Source organism: Mustela nivalis (assembly GCF_964662115.1).
Source record: "Mustela nivalis genome assembly, chromosome: 14".
Lineage (NCBI taxonomy): Eukaryota > Metazoa > Chordata > Mammalia > Carnivora > Mustelidae > Mustela > Mustela nivalis.
In genome coordinates, this window is record NC_139033.1 from 55,196,626 (window position 1) to 55,217,803 (window position 21,178).

General features: G+C 34.6%; 1 protein-coding gene across 5 annotated transcripts in view; it reads left to right on the forward strand.

Annotated features, from left to right (window-relative positions):
- The window catches only part of RPRD1A (regulation of nuclear pre-mRNA domain containing 1A), a 77,312-nt gene that overhangs the window by 38,043 nt on the left and 18,091 nt on the right, over positions 1 to 21,178 (forward strand). For 2 of the 5 annotated variants that reach the window (XM_082699521.1, XM_082699522.1), the window contains exons 5-6: positions 6 to 132; positions 242 to 417. In XM_082699521.1, the coding sequence (XP_082555647.1) occupies positions 6 to 132; positions 242 to 417 (303 nt within the window). Of the gene's footprint in view, positions 1 to 5; positions 133 to 241; positions 418 to 1,699; positions 12,460 to 21,178 lie in introns of those variants that run through there. The other 3 variants (XR_014302898.1, XR_014302899.1, XM_082699523.1) reach the window with 3 other exon arrangements.

The following is a 21,178-nucleotide window of genomic DNA, read 5'->3' on the forward strand; positions in this document are numbered from 1 at the left end:
TTTAGACTCTAGATCTTGTTAGAGCATTGCAAGATCTAGAGAATGCAGCTTCAGGTGATGCAGCAGTTCATCAGAGGATAGCATCTTTGCCTGTTGAAGTTCAAGAAGTATCCCTACTAGATAAGATAACAGGTAAGAAAAAAAAATGTGATCTGGAACTTTTTTGGAAGTCAGGGTGAGGGAATGGCATATGGTGTTGTTTTTGTTGTATAATAATGTTGTTATTCTGTGCTTTTCTTAGATAAAGAATCTGGAGAAAGGCTTTCTAAAATGGTAGAGGATGCTTGTATGTTGCTGGCAGATTACAATGGCAGATTGGCGGCTGAAATAGATGATAGGAAGCAACTCACTCGAATGTTAGCAGATTTTCTTCGTTGTCAAAAGGAAGCCCTTGCAGAGAAAGAGCATAAATTGGAAGTGCGTAACCTTTTCCTTCTTTAGTGTTTATTTGCTTAATTTATTTCTTGGTAGCCATTTCAAAATATTCTGTTCCTGTACATTTTGCATTTTTTTGACATAGACCTTTTGAGACAATGGCCCAGGTAAGCTATTCCTTGCAGGAACAGGTTTCTTTCTGCTTGAACCAAGTCAGCAGCCTAAGGAAACTTAGAAATTTGGTATTATGAAAATTGGTTGCTTTATAAAATTATTCATGTGGAATTCTGGTAAGAGTAATTCATCCAAAGAATGTAAACTGTCATTTTCAAGAACAGAACTAATTGGAAAACAGCAATATAAAGTCTGGTGTGAACTATAGTAATTTATGGTTGGATTTATTGAATTCCTGTTCTGAGTACATGTATGTACTTTTAGGTATACAATAAAAAAATAAAGAGTTTTTTTGGCATAGAATTAATTCTGGGTATGTTAGTCCCCCTCTCGCTGTCCCTCTAAAGTTCATCAGTTCTGTTCAAGAAGTTAGTCTTCAAGTTACTCTTTTGTTGCATCCCTGATTCTGATGTTTAACATATTCCAACTTCACTCCTGGCTCATACACAACCTTTGGTAAAAGAAAGTCATCACTCCTTTAAATTAAGTGGTGATTGATACTGTTGATGAGTCTGGGGATGCAGAGCTGAAAAAGAGAAACATTTTCCTATTTCCATTGGGCAGAGTAGCTGTTGTCAGGGGTGAATGGACCAGAATCTTTTTTGACTAGTTCTTGTTTAAATTGTTTATTCCTCTAGCAATTTCTTATTCTATCTATGTATGTAGGAGAATTTCTAAGTTGTCTGGATCCCTTTATTTAAGCAGTTCTCTGTAAATTTTTAGGTTTGTTATGATACTGCCTCTACTAAGTGGCTTTTATTAGTGTTTAGTTCTTGTTTTAGTGGTCTCTGCCGAAGAGGATCATCATTTCTGCCTGTGAGACCAGCTATTTGATCACGAGCTCTCCCATCCCAAATTCTCAACTTTTAATTTAGCATTAACCCTTTTCAATTTGGGGCATAGTTATTGGCACCATGCTCTACCTTTAGAAAGGTTTTGCAATTATACATGGAAAGGAAAAGGTAAAAAATTTTATGAAGGAACGGGTGATACTGAACTTAGGTAGTTTTTGATATTGTGATGCAACTTCTGTGTTAAACATTGTTACTTGTTTTATTGTTAGCAGAATTGAGGGTAAGTAATGTTATGCAATTTTTGTCCTTCGTCTGTTGGTATGGTTTCTTTAACTTCTATTGAGCTTCTGTTGCAGGTATTGGACATGGGCGTATCTTCTAACGATGTCATCATCATTAGCATATTCTTCCTGCTAAAAATAAACATCAAACTCCAAAGCCTGTATTGTCTCATGTTTTTGAAAATTGAAGACTGAAACTGTTATTCTACTGTATGCTACTTTTTCACTTTTTTGTTATTTATCACTGGTTATAAAAATAGAATTTGTTTGAAATGTAAGGAAGTATGGAAATAGATCAGATGTCACCCTCCAGTTCCCTCTTTTCCCAGTTCCTTTCAGCTAGATTGCATAGTTGATGGTTATAGGTGATGAGGCTGATCATAATAATAATAATCACATTTACCATGCATTAGGTACTGTTGTAAGCACTTCACATTAATCCTATATAGCGGGAAGAATGATCCCCATTTTACAGGTAAAGAAAACGGAGGCACAGGGAAATTAAATAACTTGCCCAAGGTCACAAAGAGGTAGTGAGTTGTCCAGAACCCAGGAATTCTGCCTCCAAAGGGCACTTTTTTTTCCAGGTTTTAAAGAAATTTAAGTTTGTAGCAAAAGATAGAAACTCTCTCTCCAACTCTTTGTGCTTCCTCCCTCCTCAGAGGTAATCACTGTGTTAAAGTGTTCTAGAACTTGTTTTTCAGCATGACTGGATATTATATTAAAAAAGAGACCACCTAAATTATGCTGAGCATGTTTTTAGAAGTAATAAAAATGTAGATTTACAATAAATTAGGAAGTCATTCCACAGAGCTCTTTGCAAGTTACCATTTATTAACTGAGTGATTTCTTTGTCCAAAGATTACAGAAATGATTTGAGATATTTAGACATTTTTTGTATCAAGTAGGTGGCATCACTTTGAAGTTGAGACTGAGAGGTCAAGATTTATACTTACTGTACATATAAGCCGTGGTATCATCAAATAGTTTTGAGTTATCTGCATCTTTGAATATCAGCTGTCATTGATCAGGTATTGAGTCATTTTTTGTTTTTTGTTTTTTTCTTTACATCGAACATAAAGTATTCAGGAATTGTCTCTTTCATATTTTTTAAGGAGGTTGGTATTAAAGCATTTGTAATGAATGAAAACATGAAGTGTTGTTTAAAATTTTGGCAATTACGAATCATTTTTGGAATTTGTGACTAACTTTAGCTGGTTTCTAAGCAGATGACTGTTTAAACTATTAATCTAATTTATGCTTACAAAATGCATGTCACAGATGGCTGTAGAAATCATATCTTACCACTCAGAAGTAGAAAATACTGAATAAACCCTTGTTCACCTCGTTTATTATTTTGGAAGATATTCATGGATAGGGAAGACTTAAAGTGACATTTTGATTTTGATACTGTTGGGGAGGGTAAAGTACAGATATCAGCAGTTCTTTCACATTTAAAATGATAAGGTCTTTGATGCTCAATATAGGTGGTGTAAGGAAATATGCTTTTATAAAACCCCTGTTTATGTCATTGTACCCAGATGTGTTTTAAATTGCTAGAATTCCATGGAATATTGGAAGTCACAATTTGATGGCTTTTAAGTCAAATTATAGTTCCAAGTTCTAGAAGTCTGGATGGGAAAACTGTCAGAGAGGACTGTATTTATCGTTTTTATCTTACATCAGTATATTCAGATTTAGCTCATTTTTAAAATTGAGGGTTTAGTATTCATTGTATGAGTGTTACTTGTTTAGTTTATTTAAGCCTGTCCCTCTTCTCGTGGTGTCAGATTGCAGCCACTGAGTTGCTTTTATTAGTTTTGTGTGTTATATAGGTAGTGCTGCAGAGAACATCCTGGTGATTCAGGCTTAGTTTAGTTGTCCAAGTGTATTTGCAAGATTGATTCTCCGAAACAGAATAGCATATCTGGATCCAAGGGAATGTGTGTTTATGTTTCGACAGGATACTTAAGTCCACCAAAAGTTTCTGCCTATTCATTCATTCATTCATTCATTCATTTTGCTGCATTTATTTATTTATTTGAGTATAGTACACTATGTTGTATTGGTCTCAGGTGTAAATATTCTGCCTTTTTAAACTCCATGCAGTATGAATGCATCTTTTCCTGTACAACCTAACCCATGCTGAATATCAGTGATTTAAAAAATTTTTTTGCATATCTGATAGTTTAAAAATGATTTTTTTGTTCACCCAGATTGGTCATCTTTTTAAAATATTTACCAGCTATTTTTGTTGTATAATCCCTATTTCCTTTGACTGTTTTTCTGTTTGATTCTAAGTTTGCATGTTAATGTTTGTCTTTTCTTTTATAGATTCTGGGCTTTCTGGATATAGTTAAGATGGTCTTCTCATTTCATAACTTTAAAAATACTATGCTATCTTTCTAGATTTTTTCCCTAGTAATTTTATCCATTAGGATTTTTTAATTTATGGTGTGACATACGGCTTTAATTGAAGTGATAGTAAATGCCCCTTGTCATGTGCTAGTTAATGGTTAATGAGGCCGTTTCTGTTATATTTAATTCCTATATATATATATATACATGGGAATGTAGTCCCTTTTTTATTCTAGTGGCCCATTTGTCTTACCCATCTTTAATTAAGCAGTAGATTTTTGTATTATTTTTGGTATTCATGTCTACAATTTTAATTAATAATGATTGTTGTATATATGAGTTTTTACTTTCTTTCCACTTACTTTATATGTATTTGCTTTCATACTTAATATTTCAAATGGTGTGGGGCATCTGGGTGGCTCAGTGGGTTAAAGCCTCTGCCTTCAGCTCAGGTCATGATCTCATGGTCCTGGGACCAGGCTCGGGCTCTCTGCTCAGCGGGGAGCCTGTTTCCCCCTCTCTCTGCCTGCCTCTCTGCCTACTTGTGATCTCTCTCTCTGTCAAATAAATAAATAAAATCTTTAAAAAAAAAAAATTCAAATGGCGTTTTCCCAAGTAGATATTTCTTACTTTACTTGGCCTTCTCCCTGTTTCTGAATACATTGTTTACTTTTGTTATCCATCCCCGCTATCTGCTAGACAGTGTTTTCCAGGATTTTCAAGAGTGTTTACTTTCATAAAGCTTTGTTTCCCAGAAAGTTCAATTATCATTTTTTAAATGCTTAAGATAAATTTTGTTTTGCCCGAGACTTTTAGTGATTAGAGATTCCTAATGTCTGTTCTCTCACTATAGGAATTAAGAATGTTTTAAATAGACAGCCCTGAAAGTGCAGATTTAAAAATTTTGCTGAAGGTGTTACAACACCTGCATATAGCTTTTTGATGGTTATTTATCAAATTTCAAATTTTATTAAGAGTATAGTAAAGATATGGAGAACTGCTTATGGAATCTTTCATCTGTAGTTCAGTTAATTCTTACATTTTACTTTTTTTTCACTGAAGTCATTGATTTAACTTTAGAAGTAATTTGATAAGATGGAGCTATATGGATTTTTTTAAAGTAGACATTACTAATTTCTGAATGGTTCTTATTTTTTGAGATCTAAATATTAAGTGTGAATTTTTTATGGTTAATTTACCTTTCAAGGATCATAATCTTAATATTTTTTATTGATTATGCAGTAATCTGTTTTCATCATAGGAAAGAAGCTCCTTGAGCAAAAGGTTTAGCCCTGTGTTTTGGCTTCATGTATCTTGTGTACTTTTCATGTAATATATGTACAACTTAAACTACTGTTTTCCTTTTTAATGAATGGCTATATCATAATTTAACAGCTCTGTGTCCTTTGACTAAGTGTTTTGGATGCTTTGATATTATTATAAACACTGTTGCAGTGAACAGCTCTTCTAGTATACTCTTGACTCAAATATGTTTTCTTTTGTGATAAATTCCTAAAGATGAAATTGCTAATGCATAGTAAGGACTTGATACATGTTATCAATCTAACTTTCAGTAAGATTGTACTACATCGTCTTTGATGATTCCCAAATATTATGTATAGGTCTTCTGGGCCATTCATTTCTCTCTTTTAAAAAATGCATTATATTGCTGGGTAGATAACATGGGGCATGTGTTTTCACTTTTGTCCATGATTTGGATCTTCAAATGCATATCTTTGGCTTGGTTTCTCACTCCTGTCTTTTGGCTTTATGGGGTAAGAGTTTTAACAGACTGATATAGAGATTTTCAGTTGATCCTTATTGTCAGCGTTAAGACTCACTATTAGGTTTCAAGGAGCTTGGTACCTCAAAGTCCTGAGCCTCTCCAAAGTTCCTCAGAATGAATTAAATCACTTTTGGTCATTATTCCTTTGCTCCAGTTTTTTCTGTCTTCCAAAAGTTTCTTGACAGCTGTGTGCTGTGATTCCCTTTTCTTCATTCCTTTGGATTTCCACCTTTAAAAATTGTTTTACTGTTTTAGTTTCTTTTTGGGAGGGAGTAGAGATAAATATGAGTTCAGTTTATTATAAAAATGGAAGACCATTGTGTCTTTTAAAATAGAACTATAGTATATGTGTTTTGTAACTTCTGCCAAGCTACCCTTGTCTAAGTGGTTGTCATATTACCTAGATTGTTAACAACTCATCTTCCTTTTCTTTCTCCTAACTCCTGTTCTTCCTATGCAACTGCAGCCTGGTTTATCTTTGAAGAACTCTGGGCTCATCATACCCCTGTTTAAAACTCTCCAGTGCTTCCCATTACACTTTTAAATCTTATTTAAAACTCCATGATATCACTAGTTGTGAGTCTTCATGTAACCTCATCTTGAACCATCTCAACAGCATCCATTTAACTCTTAAAGCAGGTGAAGCATTTTCTCGCGCAGGGTTTCTGCCTTGCTAATCATTAACAGAATGGGTGCAATGCTCTCTCAACCATTTCATGACTTAATTGATGTCTTTTTTCATGTAGATGTATGTGCCCCCGTCACCTCTTCAGCCTCTCTCACTGCCTTTTCATTTGGTTCCACCTACCCCTTCTCCTGCTCTCTTCACACCCAGTATATTACAGTGTCATTTTCTTTTTGGCTTTTTATTTGTTTTTCCTTTATGGTACATATCACTCTTGGAAGATTTAAAACTTTGTTTTTCATGTTTATTGCCATATTGTAAATGGTTGGAGTAGTACTTTTCTCCTGGTGTTTTTGTTGAATGAGTAAATGATTGAAATGATGAATGAGTGAATATCAGTACGAATGTAATTTGCAAGAAGTATGTAAGTATTTATGTTTTAAATTGGTGACTTATTTTGTAACTAAACCAGAAAAAGAATGCTGCTTTAATAAAAATGATTAAAGAGATTTGAGGCTTTTGAGGAAAATTATATCAAGCACAGTAGGTGAACTAGTTTTTAAGTCATATTAGTCTGGCCGAATACTTTCAAAAGGTGGGCCTTGTTTTCAGGAATGCAGCTTATAGAACTGCAGTTGAGCATTTGAAACAAAGGAGTAAGTGGCCATTTAAAAATTGTAAAATTATTTTACCAGTTTGCCCTGTTTTTTCTTCAATAGAATAACATGTTAACAATATGTTAGAAAACATGAGTAACAAAATGAACAGTACTCAGCCGCGAAGAAGCCCTGAATGTATGAGTCACAGTGCTACCTGGTAGAAGAACTGGAGCCACAAGTGAAATCAGAGTCTTTAATCAGTGTTCTTTCTTTTTACATAAAAAGAAAGGAATTTAAGCTGTAATTGCCTTCTGGTTGCTCACTCATTCAAAGAATAAACTAATAATAGTAATACCCTTCAAGAGGAACATTGTGATTAAAAATTTATGTTTACAAAGTAATTAGCACTCTCCCTGAGCAAATAAGTGCTCAGTAATGGATAACTTCTACTGTTGTTACTGTGGCCGCTGAGACTTACTAGAAGTAAGTCTTATTAAGTGATATTGAAAAGTAGGTTGGAACCAGATTGTGGAGAGCACCGAAGGTCCGGTTGAGCTGATGGTTGTAGCAGTCTAAAGGCTGGAAAGGAATGGTGACATTGGCAGTGTTTGCTAGCCTGGTTAAAGTTACTGAACGGTTTACAATGGGGAGAATTTGCAATGACCAGATGGGGTGCCTGGGTGGTTCAGTGGGTTAAAGCCTCTGCCTTCGGATCATGTCATGATCCCAGAGTTCTGGAATCGAGCCCCACATCGGGCTCTCTGCCCAGCAGGGAGCCTGCTTCCTCCTCCTCTCTCTCTGCCTGCTTCTCTGCCTACTTGTGATCTCTGTCAAATAAATAAAATCTTTAACAAAAAAAAAAGGAGACCAGATAGGATTTAATTAGAAAATTTTACATTATGGATAATATAGTTAATAATAGCAGTGAGAAAATAAAGGAATGAGCAGATACCGGAAACGAATGGTAAAAATATATCAATTAGGTTTGAGGAGAGAGAGGTAGAAGGAATCCGTGATTAATGAAATGTTGAAAACCATGAGTCAAATGATTTTGACATTGACTAAAAGAATATTAAAATAGGGAACTAGTTTTGGTGGGGAGGATGATTTTGATTTTAGGTAGATCAAATATAAACTTTGTTGTTTTTATTTTTTGCGCAGCGAAGTTCAATTATTTTTATTTTCTCCCAGCTTTATTGAGATAACTGACATAATGAGCAAACTATTTTAAAATTCCTTTTTGTTTTTGCTTTCTTAAAAAATTGAATAGTTGACACTAAAATTTTTCTGATTGTAAAAGTAGTAAGTGATCCTCATAGTTTAGAAACCATTCATAAGAACACACAGATAGCACCTGTAGTCTCACTACCCATCAAATACCACTGATAAGATTTGGAAGATGGAATCCTACAGTGTGCACTATTTACATATTGTCTTTTTTACTCATTTATAAACATTTTCTCATTATCTAAAATGAAGTAGTTATTTTTTCCCCAGTTTCTTGCTATTGAAAAACATTGCTTTGAATCACCTTTTTTGCTGAATCTTTGCTTATCTGTGATAATTTTTTTCATGAATTCCTAGACGTAGGTAGGGGTAAAAATAAAACCGTGAAGCGAAATTATTTTCATGCTCAGTCTGCTCCAACTTAAGAAAACAAAATGATATTCTTCTGGTGACAAGAGGTGGTGGAAGTGGAGATGTCCTCAGTTGTATTTTATTGATGTAAATTCATATGACGCAATCTTTGTGAAGAGAGTTGGTAATAAATACTAGAATCCCTTATTTTACATAATTTTTTCTGGGTTGTTTTGTTTTCCTTTTACCAGGTCATTTAAATTGCATAGTGCTCTAAAAGTAGCTAGTTAGTAGGGGAAATTCTGGGAGCCATTAAAGTGATGGCATGGTTCTTGCTTTTGTATTTTAAAATATTATAAAATATACATTACATAAAATTGACCATCTTAAGCATTTTTAAGTGGACACTTCAGTAGTGTTAAATACATTCTTTTTGCTGTGCAGTCTATCTCCAGAACTCATTACACTTTCGAATTCGAAAGTCTGTACCCATTAAACAACTCCTCATTCCCCACTGTTCCCAACCCTGACATCCACCATTCTTTCTGTCTCTGAATTTGACTAGGTACCTAGTATAAGTGGAATCATACACTATTTGTCCTTTTGTTATTGGCTTACTTAGCTCAGTGTAATGTACTTTGGTTTTATTAGTGTTGTATCATGTGCCAGAGTTCCCATTTTAAGGCTGAATAATATTCCATGATGTGAATGTATCCACATTGTTTTCCAGTGCATCTGTTGATGGATACTTGGGTTGCCTCCACTTTTTGCTGTTGTAAATAATGCTGCTACAAGCGTGCACTTAGCAGATACCTCTTTTGAGTCCTTAGTTTCAGGTCTTTTGGGTTGGATTGCTGGATCATATGGCAATCCTATTTTCAGTGTTTTCAGAAACTGCTGTACCATAGCATATCATCCATAACAGCTGTACCATTTTATGTTCTTACCAACAATGCAGTGAGTTCTATCTTCACTTCCTCAAAAACACATATTATTTCCGTTTTTATTGATAGTAGCCATCCTAATTGATTGGCCATTTATTTAACAAAATGCCTGTCCATGTCCTTTGTCCATTTTTTAATTAGGCTCTTTGTTGTTGTTACAAAGCGATGATATATATAGTCTAAGGTTCATGGTAACTTGTTACTAGAAAGAGTTTTGGAGATCATGTAATCCACCAGTGCTGGATTGTGCTAGATGTTATTCTAGAACATTTCCCAAAAGATAGCCTCTACTTGAATGTTTCTGATGTAAAGGGAACACACTGATTGAGAGCAGTCTTTTTTCCATGTTCTGGAAAATTGCTAGAAACATGTACTTCTTTTTTTAAATTTTTCACAAAAGTATTTGCTCAAATATATATACTTATGTGTTTGTATGTGTATCCACACATACAGATTAATACATTGGAGAAAATGGAAAATATAAAAAATCCAGAATGGAAGCTAAAAACCAGAATCTGCTACTAATATTGAAAATGCATAATTTGAAATAAGAGCTCCTTATTTTTCCCCTCTTTGCTCCTTATAGACCAATTTTGTTTATAAGATCTTAGATCCTTTATTGGTGTGAAAGAATCATTTTTCTTATTTTTTATTGTGTCATTACCATTTTTCATATATTACTTGTTATTAAAATTTTTACCTGAATATGTATTTTAGTATACTATGTCAAAATAAAGTACAGGTATAGCATTCATGAAGAGTGACAAAAATAGTGTAAGGTAAGACTGAGAATGGTTTTTCCTTTCTGCTCGTGGGTCATGTCTTTTTTTTCTCTTTTGTCTTAGTTACTGTATTTTTCCTTTCTCTTACACATTTAACACTTTGCCTAACACATATGTAGGATATTGGCCTTTTGTTAGTTTTGCTTGGTATTTGATGTTTCCTTTTATTGTGAAGATCTAAGTTGCCTTTCATTTTTGTTTCAGTTTCTCCTTAAGTCCCTGTTATGTTGAATCTTTCAAGTCTTTACTTCATGGTGTTTATCATTTCTCATTATTTTTCCTCCTTTTTTGTTATTTTCATTTAATATTTTCCTTGAGTATTTTGTTGTTGGTATTGTTTTTGTTGTATTCATCCTTATAATGTGCTTATCTTATGTTGGGAGTTGAGATAGTTTTCTCACATTTTTTGGGGTTTCTTTTGGAAAAAAGGGATTTATTATAGCTTTTATGGGACAACTCACAGATGATACAATTCTGGGGCAAGTCAAAAGGAAATCAAAGTCACAGGAGATGATACTGCCAGAGTTTTGTGAGTTTGCCAAGTCAGGCCAGACTTGATCAGAACCTTGCATCTATTTTGCCAGCACACCAGGCACATCATCCAGTGCTGGTTTGTTTATTGTGATTCCAGAATCTTCATGTTATTGGGAGTCCCAGTGGGCACAGGTTGCCTTATTAAAGTCACCCATGGGAGAATCAGCAGTATAAATGTCCATAACTACTAGAATAGTCATGCCATATCAAGACCTTGATACCAAGAGTGTTTGTGCCTATTTAATGTAAATGTAAAATACTGTTTAATTAGGTAGTAATAATGTGGGGGAGATTTTTGTTGTTATCATTTTATTTATTGCAGCAATGAGTGCTTAAAGCATTTACTCTCCCTGCTTTTAGTTAACTTTTCCTATTCCATGGGTTGGGAATTTTGAAGTAAGTATTTAAAAGTGTATGTCTGATGAAAGTAATGGGCTCTGAGAAAAGGATTTGAGTATCATTTCAGTAAACAAAGTATGTAATTATAGTTAAGATCTGTAATGTGTCTTTATTTTTTTAATAAAGAATATTTAAGTAAGGTCCAGTAAATAAAATTTTTACCATAACATAAATAATTTATGACATTTATTTCTGTTGTGTATAATCCTCTAGGCTCTGAAGTGTGCATGTGTATTTTTTTTTAATGGAGCATACATATTTTTGACAGTGGAGGGTTGGCATTATTTTTATCATGTTAATTTTGGGACTACTTCGTACCTCTTTAATTTTTTAACATCAGCCATTCTGGGAGTTGCTCATCATTCTTACATACTTAATTTCTAAAATATGTGTATCTTTATTATCTTACTGAGTCAATGTTCCAGCCTGTAGATTTTCTTGAAAACTTGACTTTTGTCATTTCTTAGTTTGGCTCTCTTGGCTTGCTTGCTTTGGCAGGTTTATTAAGGATATATTCTGTTATAGTTAAGATGTTTTTATGTGTTAGAGAGACAAGTCCAAAACATAGGTCTGTGGTTAGAAATTTTTTAGTTGACTTTGGTCCTAGATCAGTGAATAAAACTTTGAGAAGCAGTTTAGCTTTGTGATGAAGAGTGGGAACTCTGGAACTGGATCATCTGAGTTTAAATTCTGGCTTCGCCACTTACTAGCTCAGTGATAACTAGGCAATACATTTGACCTCTTTGGTACATCAGTTTCCTTGTCTGTACAATAGGGATATTAATTATAGCTCCCCAGCATGTAGTAACTACCTGAGAAGTTCCAGCCCCACACAAGAAAACTTGGAGGTTTTCTAGCTAGCTTGTCTGTCTTAGATCTATAGTCCTCTCAAAAAAGGAAGGTTTTTTTATTGCTAGTTATAATCTTAACATCCTAAGGTTTGTGCCTGCATTCCTGTGTTTTTTAAAATAATATGTTTAGTCACATTTTGAGATTCTGACTTACCTGTATCAGCCTTACTTGTCTAATGTTATGGAATCTATCTCCTTAAAATTCAGTACAGTATTTGCTCACGTTCACCCTTTTAGTTCTTCATGATTTCTTGAAAGTAACTGTCTCAGAAATCAAGTTGGTCTAAAGTGTTTTCTACATTTCACCCCAGTGTTCTGGAATGTAATTGATTATGTTGAGAGATTTGGATTCAAATAAAGTATTACATTGTTTCCTTGATTATTTAGATTTTTTTTTTCTATTCTTAGGGAAAAAAACAAAAGAATAGTTGCTTAGACATTCTACCCTTGACTTCTATTTTAAGATGTTAGAATAAATATGTAAAACTTAGTATGGTCTGTCTTTATCATATAAGTAATTAAGATATATAGATAGATACCTTAAATATTGCTACATATCATGTAAATATAAAATAAAAAGATAGATGAAATGAAAAGAGGGTGAGAGGAGAGAAATAGATGGAAAGCCAGATGAAATAGAGGGGTTGAGATGAAATGTATAGAGCTACAGAGCTGCATGAGTTGTCCAATAAGTGGCCTTTAGCCACCTTTGTTATTTAAGTTAATTAAAATTAAGTAAAACATAAAATTTAAATCCTCAGCACTAGCCATATTTCAGATCCTCAGCATGTGACTTTTGGCCACTTTGTTGGATGGTGTAGATACACAGAATTTTCATTGTCACAGAGAGTTGTGTTCATAATGATTGGTCAGGATGGTCAAGGTTGCTTAAAAGATACATATTGATACAAAGAAAATGAAGAAATTATATTTCCTATATATAATATATGACATAAATCGGCTCTGATAAAAAGGAAATGATGGGTGTCTCCTAGGGTCAGTATTCTTAGTAGATAGATACTGACAGGAATTGAATTGAAGAGAGGAACTGCATCTTGGCATTTACTAAAAGTGGAAGTGTTTACACAAATACTCTATACCCCACATAGAACACCTAGAAGCAGGAGGTTGGAACTAAGGGTACTCCAGAGTGGAAACAATCAGGAGGGTTAATTCTGATGCATCTCCCTTCTTGGACCAGATTGCAGCGATGAGGAATCTGTGTCTGTATGGGAACTTGGAGCAGAGGAGAAGAGCCTTTCTGGCTGGTGAGGCCCTGGAGTGATGCGGATGATATATATTCAAAACACCAATCATTACTATAGTTCATGTTGGATATTGTCCACTTTACTGACAACCGAAGCAGGTCACATACAGTCTGTATACATAAGGATAATAGTATCACTGGAACCACCAAGCATTTTAAGAAAAACAATACATAAGACAGTAGGCACAGAGGGATGAAATTTCTCCTGGCAAATAATAGAAGACTTAGCACACTGAGGTACTGAAAATGCCTAAATACCTGGAGATCCCAACCCACCCCTATCCCTCAGTAAATAGAGTGTTCTCATAGCCATGTTACAAAAAGCTCTGTACTTTGTAATTCTGACTGAAAAAGGAATGATTGGGAATTCTAAACAAGTAAGGAAACAACATTAACAACAGCATTATAGTCATAATGGTTGTAAAATGAGAGCATAAGAGTGAAACAGTGGGACAAGCTACTTTGTGAAATTGTGGAGAAGTGAGGTTGCTGGGGAAGTTTGGACTTCTGTAGTCAGTATACATAAAGCATTCCTTAAAAGTGTGAATAAAATTAAGTTACAGGACATTTTTGCCACAAAATTATGTATTATGAAGGACAGTTTTCCTCAGGCAGGTTTCTTATGTTAAAAATTACTATAGTTAATATTTTTTAAGGTTATTGTTTGTTTGTGAGAGCTTGAACAGGCGATGTGGGGTGCAGAGGGAAAGGAAGAGAATCACAGGCAGGCTCCATGCTCAATGTGGAACTAAACACAGGGCTTGATCTCATGGCCCTGTGACCCTGAATTCATGACTTGAGTTGAATGCTTAATCGATGAGCCATCCAGGTACCCCTATAGTTAATATTTTAAGCCCTGTTATTTGAGATGTAAATTAGTAAGGACCTAACTATTAAAAAGACAATACAATTTTAAATAATATATCATTCCTAAATAGGAGTAACATTTAGTCAGGAAGATCTAATCTTCAAGTTGAAAGGAAAAATTTAGTTTTTAGGGCTTTGAACTAGAACTGCAATGTTGATTTTGACCATTGTGCTATCAGCTTTCCTTCAATCAAAAAGCAAAAGATATGTAACAATTTGCCATCTTCTCATCCTTTCATGAAATGTAAAGCAATATACCTCCTCTTTGGATTCATGAAATTCCCTTTGAGTTTGGACCATTGGTTTTTGGGGGTTTTTGTGTGTGTGTTTTTTTTTTTTTTTTTTTTTTTTTTTTTTTATGCTGAATTCCATTTCAGAATTACAAAATTCTGTTCTCATTTTCCTTTAATGTGGAACATTTAGCCAACCAGTTGATGTCCTGGGATTATCTAAGTGGACCTAAATATTTGCCACCATTAGCATGTCTTAGTACCCACATAAGTTTCCAGACTGCTGTACAAAATGACTGTAGCATCCTTATGGGATAGCTTTGACTTGTTTGCTAACTATAGTGTGAAACTTGAGTTTGGTGTCAAAACTGTTTAGAATTATCTGTATATTGTATATATACATACTGTACATTAGGCATACCAGTATACGTGCATTTCAAGCAAAGTGTATTTTGTGTGAAAGTTGGAGATGCCCTGTAAGTAATGCAGAACTGAAAATTTCACAGTACATCTGTAAATGATAACACTGTTAAAGAGTTTCCTTTAGCAGGATGAGGCAAGGGAACAAAAGCAAAAGAGAAAAAAAATGGACAGAAGGAAAACTGGGACGAAGAAGTAAGATAGGAACAAACAGTACAGCTTGCTTTATGCCTACCAGAATTTAGTGTTGTGTTCCCATCCAATACCTTGTACAGTGCATACCAGGTGACCCTTTTTCCTTTAACTCGCTACTTAGAAGTTATCATCTGGGGGAACGTGGGTGGCCCAGTCTTTTAAGCCTCTGCCTTCGGTTCAGGTCATGATCTCAGGGTACTGGGGTGGATGAGGACTCCCTGCTCAGTGGAGAGCCCCTTTTCCCCTCTTTCTCTGCCTCCCCTTCAAGTGCGCATGCATGTGCTCGTTCTTTCTCTCTCTCTCAAAATCTTGGGGGGAAAAAAAAAGTTATCTACATGGAGGAGTGAACCATCTGGATGACCGGGGCTAGTGAGTTCGAGTTCTACCTTGTTAGGGCTCTGCATGCTAGATTACACTCTGCAGTCCCTTTCTGACTAATCAGGGAGCATCAGTACCTTTGACTTGAACTTTGTACAGCAAAAAAAAAAAAAAACCAAAAAACAACGAAAAAAAACCCCACCCACATTTATTCATCAAAAAGCTCTGCTTTTGATGTCCTATTAGCTTATTTTATTTACTCAGAATTATTCAGCCTCTTGAATGAATCTGCCAATAGTGGGTAAAGGATGTTTCCATGAATTCTGTGAGTGAAAAATTACCAGTGTCTTTTTATCTAACCTGAAACCCTACGGTTGCACTTAAACTTCACTATAGGAGAGAGATGATTTAAAATTGAAAATTTTATCATAAAATAACTAATAGCTTTTATTCTGTGCCAAGGTACTGTTGTAAGTATTGATTCTATTTTATCTGGAATTCTGTAAAGTAGATAACTTTTGTTAAACATGTTTTATGACTGGGAACACCGAAGCCCAGAAGTGTTAATATATTACAAAGAAATTTGAAAAACCCATTAAACTGAATACTTTAAAGCCACTTAGCTCCTGATGACATTTTGATATATTTCCTTTTATCTTATAAAAATCATAAATTGAAAACATCATTGTAAGGAGTTATAAATTTTTTTAAAAATAGTTAATAGCCATACTGTATGTACAAATTTACATTCTACTAGGATATCTTAGTCTTCAGTGGGTGTAGAGTATGGTCTTAGAATAATGAACTAAGAACTTAAGAGTTATGGGTTCTGGAACTTACTCTCTGAACTTAAAATTGTATAATACCAAGCTTGTTCTTTTTTCATCTTTAAAATGTAGACGTCAAATCGAATGATTAATAAGATCTATTCAAGTTCTAAAATTCAGTGTTCTTTTCCCCCTATTCCTTATCTCATGCTTGGAAACTTCTAAGTACTTGAGCTTAATTCAACTTATAAAAGCAATATGTAGAATTTAAAACTTTACCCTTGCCTTTTTTCCCAGAAACACTCTGCCATCATAAAAACAATACATGTTTATTATAGAAAATCTGGAAAATAGGGGCACCTGGCTGGCTCAGTTGGTAGCATTCAGGGTTGTGAGTTAAAGCCCCACATTGGGTATGGAGCCCACTTAAAAGAAAAAAAATCTGGAAAATACAGAGAAAGAAATACAGAAAGTTTACATCAACCATTGAAAACAATTATTAACATTTTGATGTATTTTGTTCCACTCTTGTTTTTAAATAGTTGTGTATATTCACTTTGATTTTTTTAAGAAAATGTATGTGCAACTTCTTTTCTAAACTTAACACTTACAGCTGCTGGTCAGCATTTATTTATTTGTTTGTTTGTTTCCTTCATTTCAGATAGGAGTGGAAATTTAATGGAAAAAACAAAGACCATTTATCCACATTGGGTTAAATAAGTTATACTTCTCGGACTTATTTAAAGAACTAGGTGTCTGACAAAATTGTGGAGAGATAAGTACTATCAAGAATATTTAAGTTATTGGTTTAATAAAAAGTTATTGCCTAAGTCCAATTCCTTCAGTATCCCGTTGTAATTTATTAGGGGAGCGATATTACTGGTTACTATACCATCTAATTTATCCACTCCTTGCTTTGGAAGTAAGATTTGTGTTAAAAATAGAACTTAAGTCTTGATAATTTTAATATTGCATATATCGGATTTAAGTAAAATGTAAACCTCTTACATAGTTAAGTCAATTAAAAATATATGGAGTACTGTGAATCATTTATACTAACCATCTCATAGAATGCTGTCAGACTTAGCTTCCTAAAGCAAGAATTCTTTGTAAAGCATCTCTTAAATCTGGTCGTGTTTAGATCAGTTTATGGAGAAAGTTAATTGCTTCAGAGCAAAGCCTGTTCTTCTTGGACTCTTTCTAAGATCCCAGTCATCTGATTCCAATATGAAATAATATTCTTGGGAGGTTTTTAGCATTAGTAAACATTATGTTTTATTTTTTAACTATACTTTTTAAAACAATTTACATACCAAAAGGCACAGATAGTGAGGCAGTTCATTATCTGTAAACTTGATGAGTTTGGTGACCTATTAGATGCTAGACTTAACATTATGCTACATAATAACACAGTAACATACAGTAATATTGCTACAGTTTTATATTCTAATTCCTTTTTTTTTTTTAATACAGTTTTTTTAAAGATTTTATTTATTTATTTGTCAGAGAGAGAGTGAGTGAGAGCGAGCACAGGCAGACAGAGTGGCAGGCAGAGTCAGAGGGAGAAGCAGGCTCCCCGCTGAGCAAGGAGCCCGATGTGGGACTCGATCCGAGGACGCTGGGATCATGACCTGAGCCGAAGGCAGCTGCTTAACCAACTGAGCCACCCAGGCGTCCCTGTATTCTAATTCCTAATGAGATGGTAGATATCATTTGACTTGCAGGACTGTAAGTGTGTTTAGGGTGTTTTAATTTTTTAAAAAGTGTTCATGAAAATCAGATTATAGAGTACTAGAAGAATATGGGCATTCTTAACCTTTTTTTGAGTTGCCAGAAGCTTTGAAAAATCCAACATGTACATAGATTTGCTTACAACTGCAGTTTAGGGTTACCTCTGAGACTAATAATAGTTCACAGTTTGATGACCATTGTTCCATAACCAGTGCAAATTGAATGGGGTCTCTGGAAATCTTGCATTGCTTTCTCTGCTTAAAAACTTCCAGTCAGTTCTTCCTGAGCTCACAGTGTCAGTATGGTCAGGACCCAGCTTGGCCTCACTTCATGAGAGGAAGCACCAGTCATGGAACAGTTAACATGGTGATGACATAGCTGGCTTAAACAGTGTTAAGATACACTTACGCATTCAGATTATGGCAGGTACATTTGGTTTCATTGGATGCTTGTTCAGTCACTGATGGGTTTCTTACTCAACTCTGGATTCCACATTAGCAAAAGGAATTAACTGCAATGTATTCAGAGGCAGGGGCCAAGATGACATAGGAATTAGAAACAGTACTTTGAAGGACACCTGAAGGAAATGGGGATATCGAAGATCAGACTTGGGGACAGGCATAATTTATGTGCTATCTCCACATGAAACTATCAGAAGATAGAAAACTATAAGGGGAGTTGGGTTTAGATAAGAGAGTACAGCTAGGACTACTGAATATATTACAGGTGACAAAACCATTCTGCTAGTTAGAATTCACTAATGTAAAGGACTGTTTAATATAAAGTACTGAGTTTCAGCCTCTGCCATCTGTATCTACAGCAAACACAGCCCATCTCCTGGTCAAAAGAAGGTAAAACCTCATAATAAAGACCTGTTTACTTCAGTTCCTGTTAAATGATAATCATGTTCAGCTTTTGAAAAAATTACAGAGCATGCCAGAAGTCAAGAAGCAGCCTGAAGAGACAAAACAGATTCATGTAGGACACAACTTTTGGAACTATCAGACAAAGAATTTCACTGGTTAATGTGTTAATAATTCTAATGGAAAAGTAGATACCATGCTAGAAATAAAAAAACACAAGTGATGAGTGCCTTTTATGGTCATCTCAATAGACTGGACACTGCTGAGGAAAGTATCAGTGAATTTGATAATAGATCAATAGAAAATTCCAAACTGATATTAAAAAAAAAAATAAGGGGGAAGAAATCCAATATAGAACATTGAAAAATTGTGGGATAATTTGGAAAGATTTCACACGTACTTGGAACACAAGGAAAACAATTGAAGCAGAAGAAATATTTGAAGTAATGACCAAGAATTTTCAAAGTTAATGACTGACGTCAAACCACTGATCTAGGAAATTCCAAGGACAGATACTAGGCAGGATACCAAAAAACCCTACAGTCTACACTTAGGCATGTCTTTTTCAAACTGCAGAAAGCCAAAGACAAAACCTTGGAAGAAACAGGAGGGGCAAGGAAGAACTCTTATAGGACAAGAATTACAGCAGGTTTCTCAGCAGAATCACTTGAGCAGGAAGGGAAGAGGGATGAAAAGTGTTGAAAGAAAAACTTCACCAACCTAGAATTTTATATCCAGTGAAACTGTTCTTCAAAAGTGAAGGATAAAGTAATGAGTTTGCTGTTTGAAGTGATGAAGAAGAGGTTGAATGACCAGGATAAGCGGATTGTTGGTTTACTGTTCATATTTTATTTATAAACTATTAGCCCTGGGAGATGGGTAGGATTTATTCAGTGGTTTTGAGGAGCGTTATAAATCATATTTTGCTCTTGGAGCTTTGCTCCGAACATGAACATATTAAGGGTTGGAGGGGGAATGTAGCCAAGAAACTATTTTTGCTCCCAAACAGCTCAGAATCTCTGACTTTTGGTTTGCCTGTTAGAAAGAGTGTAACAGTGTTTCATAAGACACCCAGTTTGTTAAACAGATAGCTCACCTTTATGACCCTGAGGTAGTGTGATTCTTTAGTGACTAGATAATACATACTGGGGGAGTGAGGCTGAAATAGTGTAATTAAGTCTACTTCGTCATTTAAATATCTGTAGAAATAGAAGGAAAAATTGACTTGATAGTTATAGCTCACTGACTTATATTACTCCACCCAAGTTGATTTTTAAGTTGTTAAATAAACAGAATTAGTTTACATGCTTTTAGCTCCTGGACAACCTCTTCCCCATTAAAATCAAAACTGATAATTATTAGTAGGTTCTGCTTTTCTGGAATATTGGTCATCACTCCTAAGTTTACTAGCTCCCTTTCTTATGTCATTTCCCTTGTGTCTTCTCTGTTATTGCTTTTACTATTATTGGTCCTTTCTGTGTTTAAAAAAAAATTAGCGTTAAGGCCCATATGCTATTATTCATGAGAAAAGGAAAACTCCAGTACTGGGAAGTCCGGAGATGTTTAAATGGCAGAATTAGACTACCTAATAAAAGTCACAATTTGTAGGATTATGTTTTACAGCCAGCACTTGGTCCTGACACTGTGGTGATCCTGTATTTGATGTAAAGAATACCCATCCTATTAATAATTTCAAGATGTGAAAGCATAATGATTAAGCATGAGGACTCTGAACACAGACTGTCTAGGTTTGAATTCCTTTTTGCTCCTTAATCTCTTGATTTGGGGAGAAGTTCCTTAATCAGTGGTTAATTGTGCTTTAGTTTCATTATATGTAATGCATGGATAATAATAGTTTCTACCTGTGAAGATTAAATGGACCACTTAGAACAATGGCTGGCATTTAGTAAGCACATCAAAATTTTAGTTAAGATCACAATATGCTGGATTACATCTAGAAATGTAGAAAGCTTATTTTTAACAGTATCTACCCTTGTTACAAGTTAGCATTGATTTTCCAAAACCCAGTTTATAACCAGGTGATTGGATTCCTTGCAGAAAAAAATAGTCCCTGAGGAAACCGTCTTTTTTTCACTTGTTAACAATTTAGAAGGCTAATGAACCTTTGCAGGATAGATTTATAACTTATTAACAGGTAGGAATTACTTATTTCGGGGATGTTTTTAAAATAAAATCTGCTTTTAGAAAACTTACCTAGAGAATGAGGGTAAGCCTTCAGAGGTTTGTTAGAGATTATTTACACTGAAGTATTTTCCATTAAATGGTAAAACTTAGGTACATAATCAAGGAGAAATGGCTTTGTCAGGAATGTGATCTGAAAGGAAATAAAGGATTTGATAACTGCATTTATATTTTTTTAAAGGTTATCAAAAGCAGGATTAGATCCCAAGTGAAATTTGGGTACTTACAGAGGACAGAG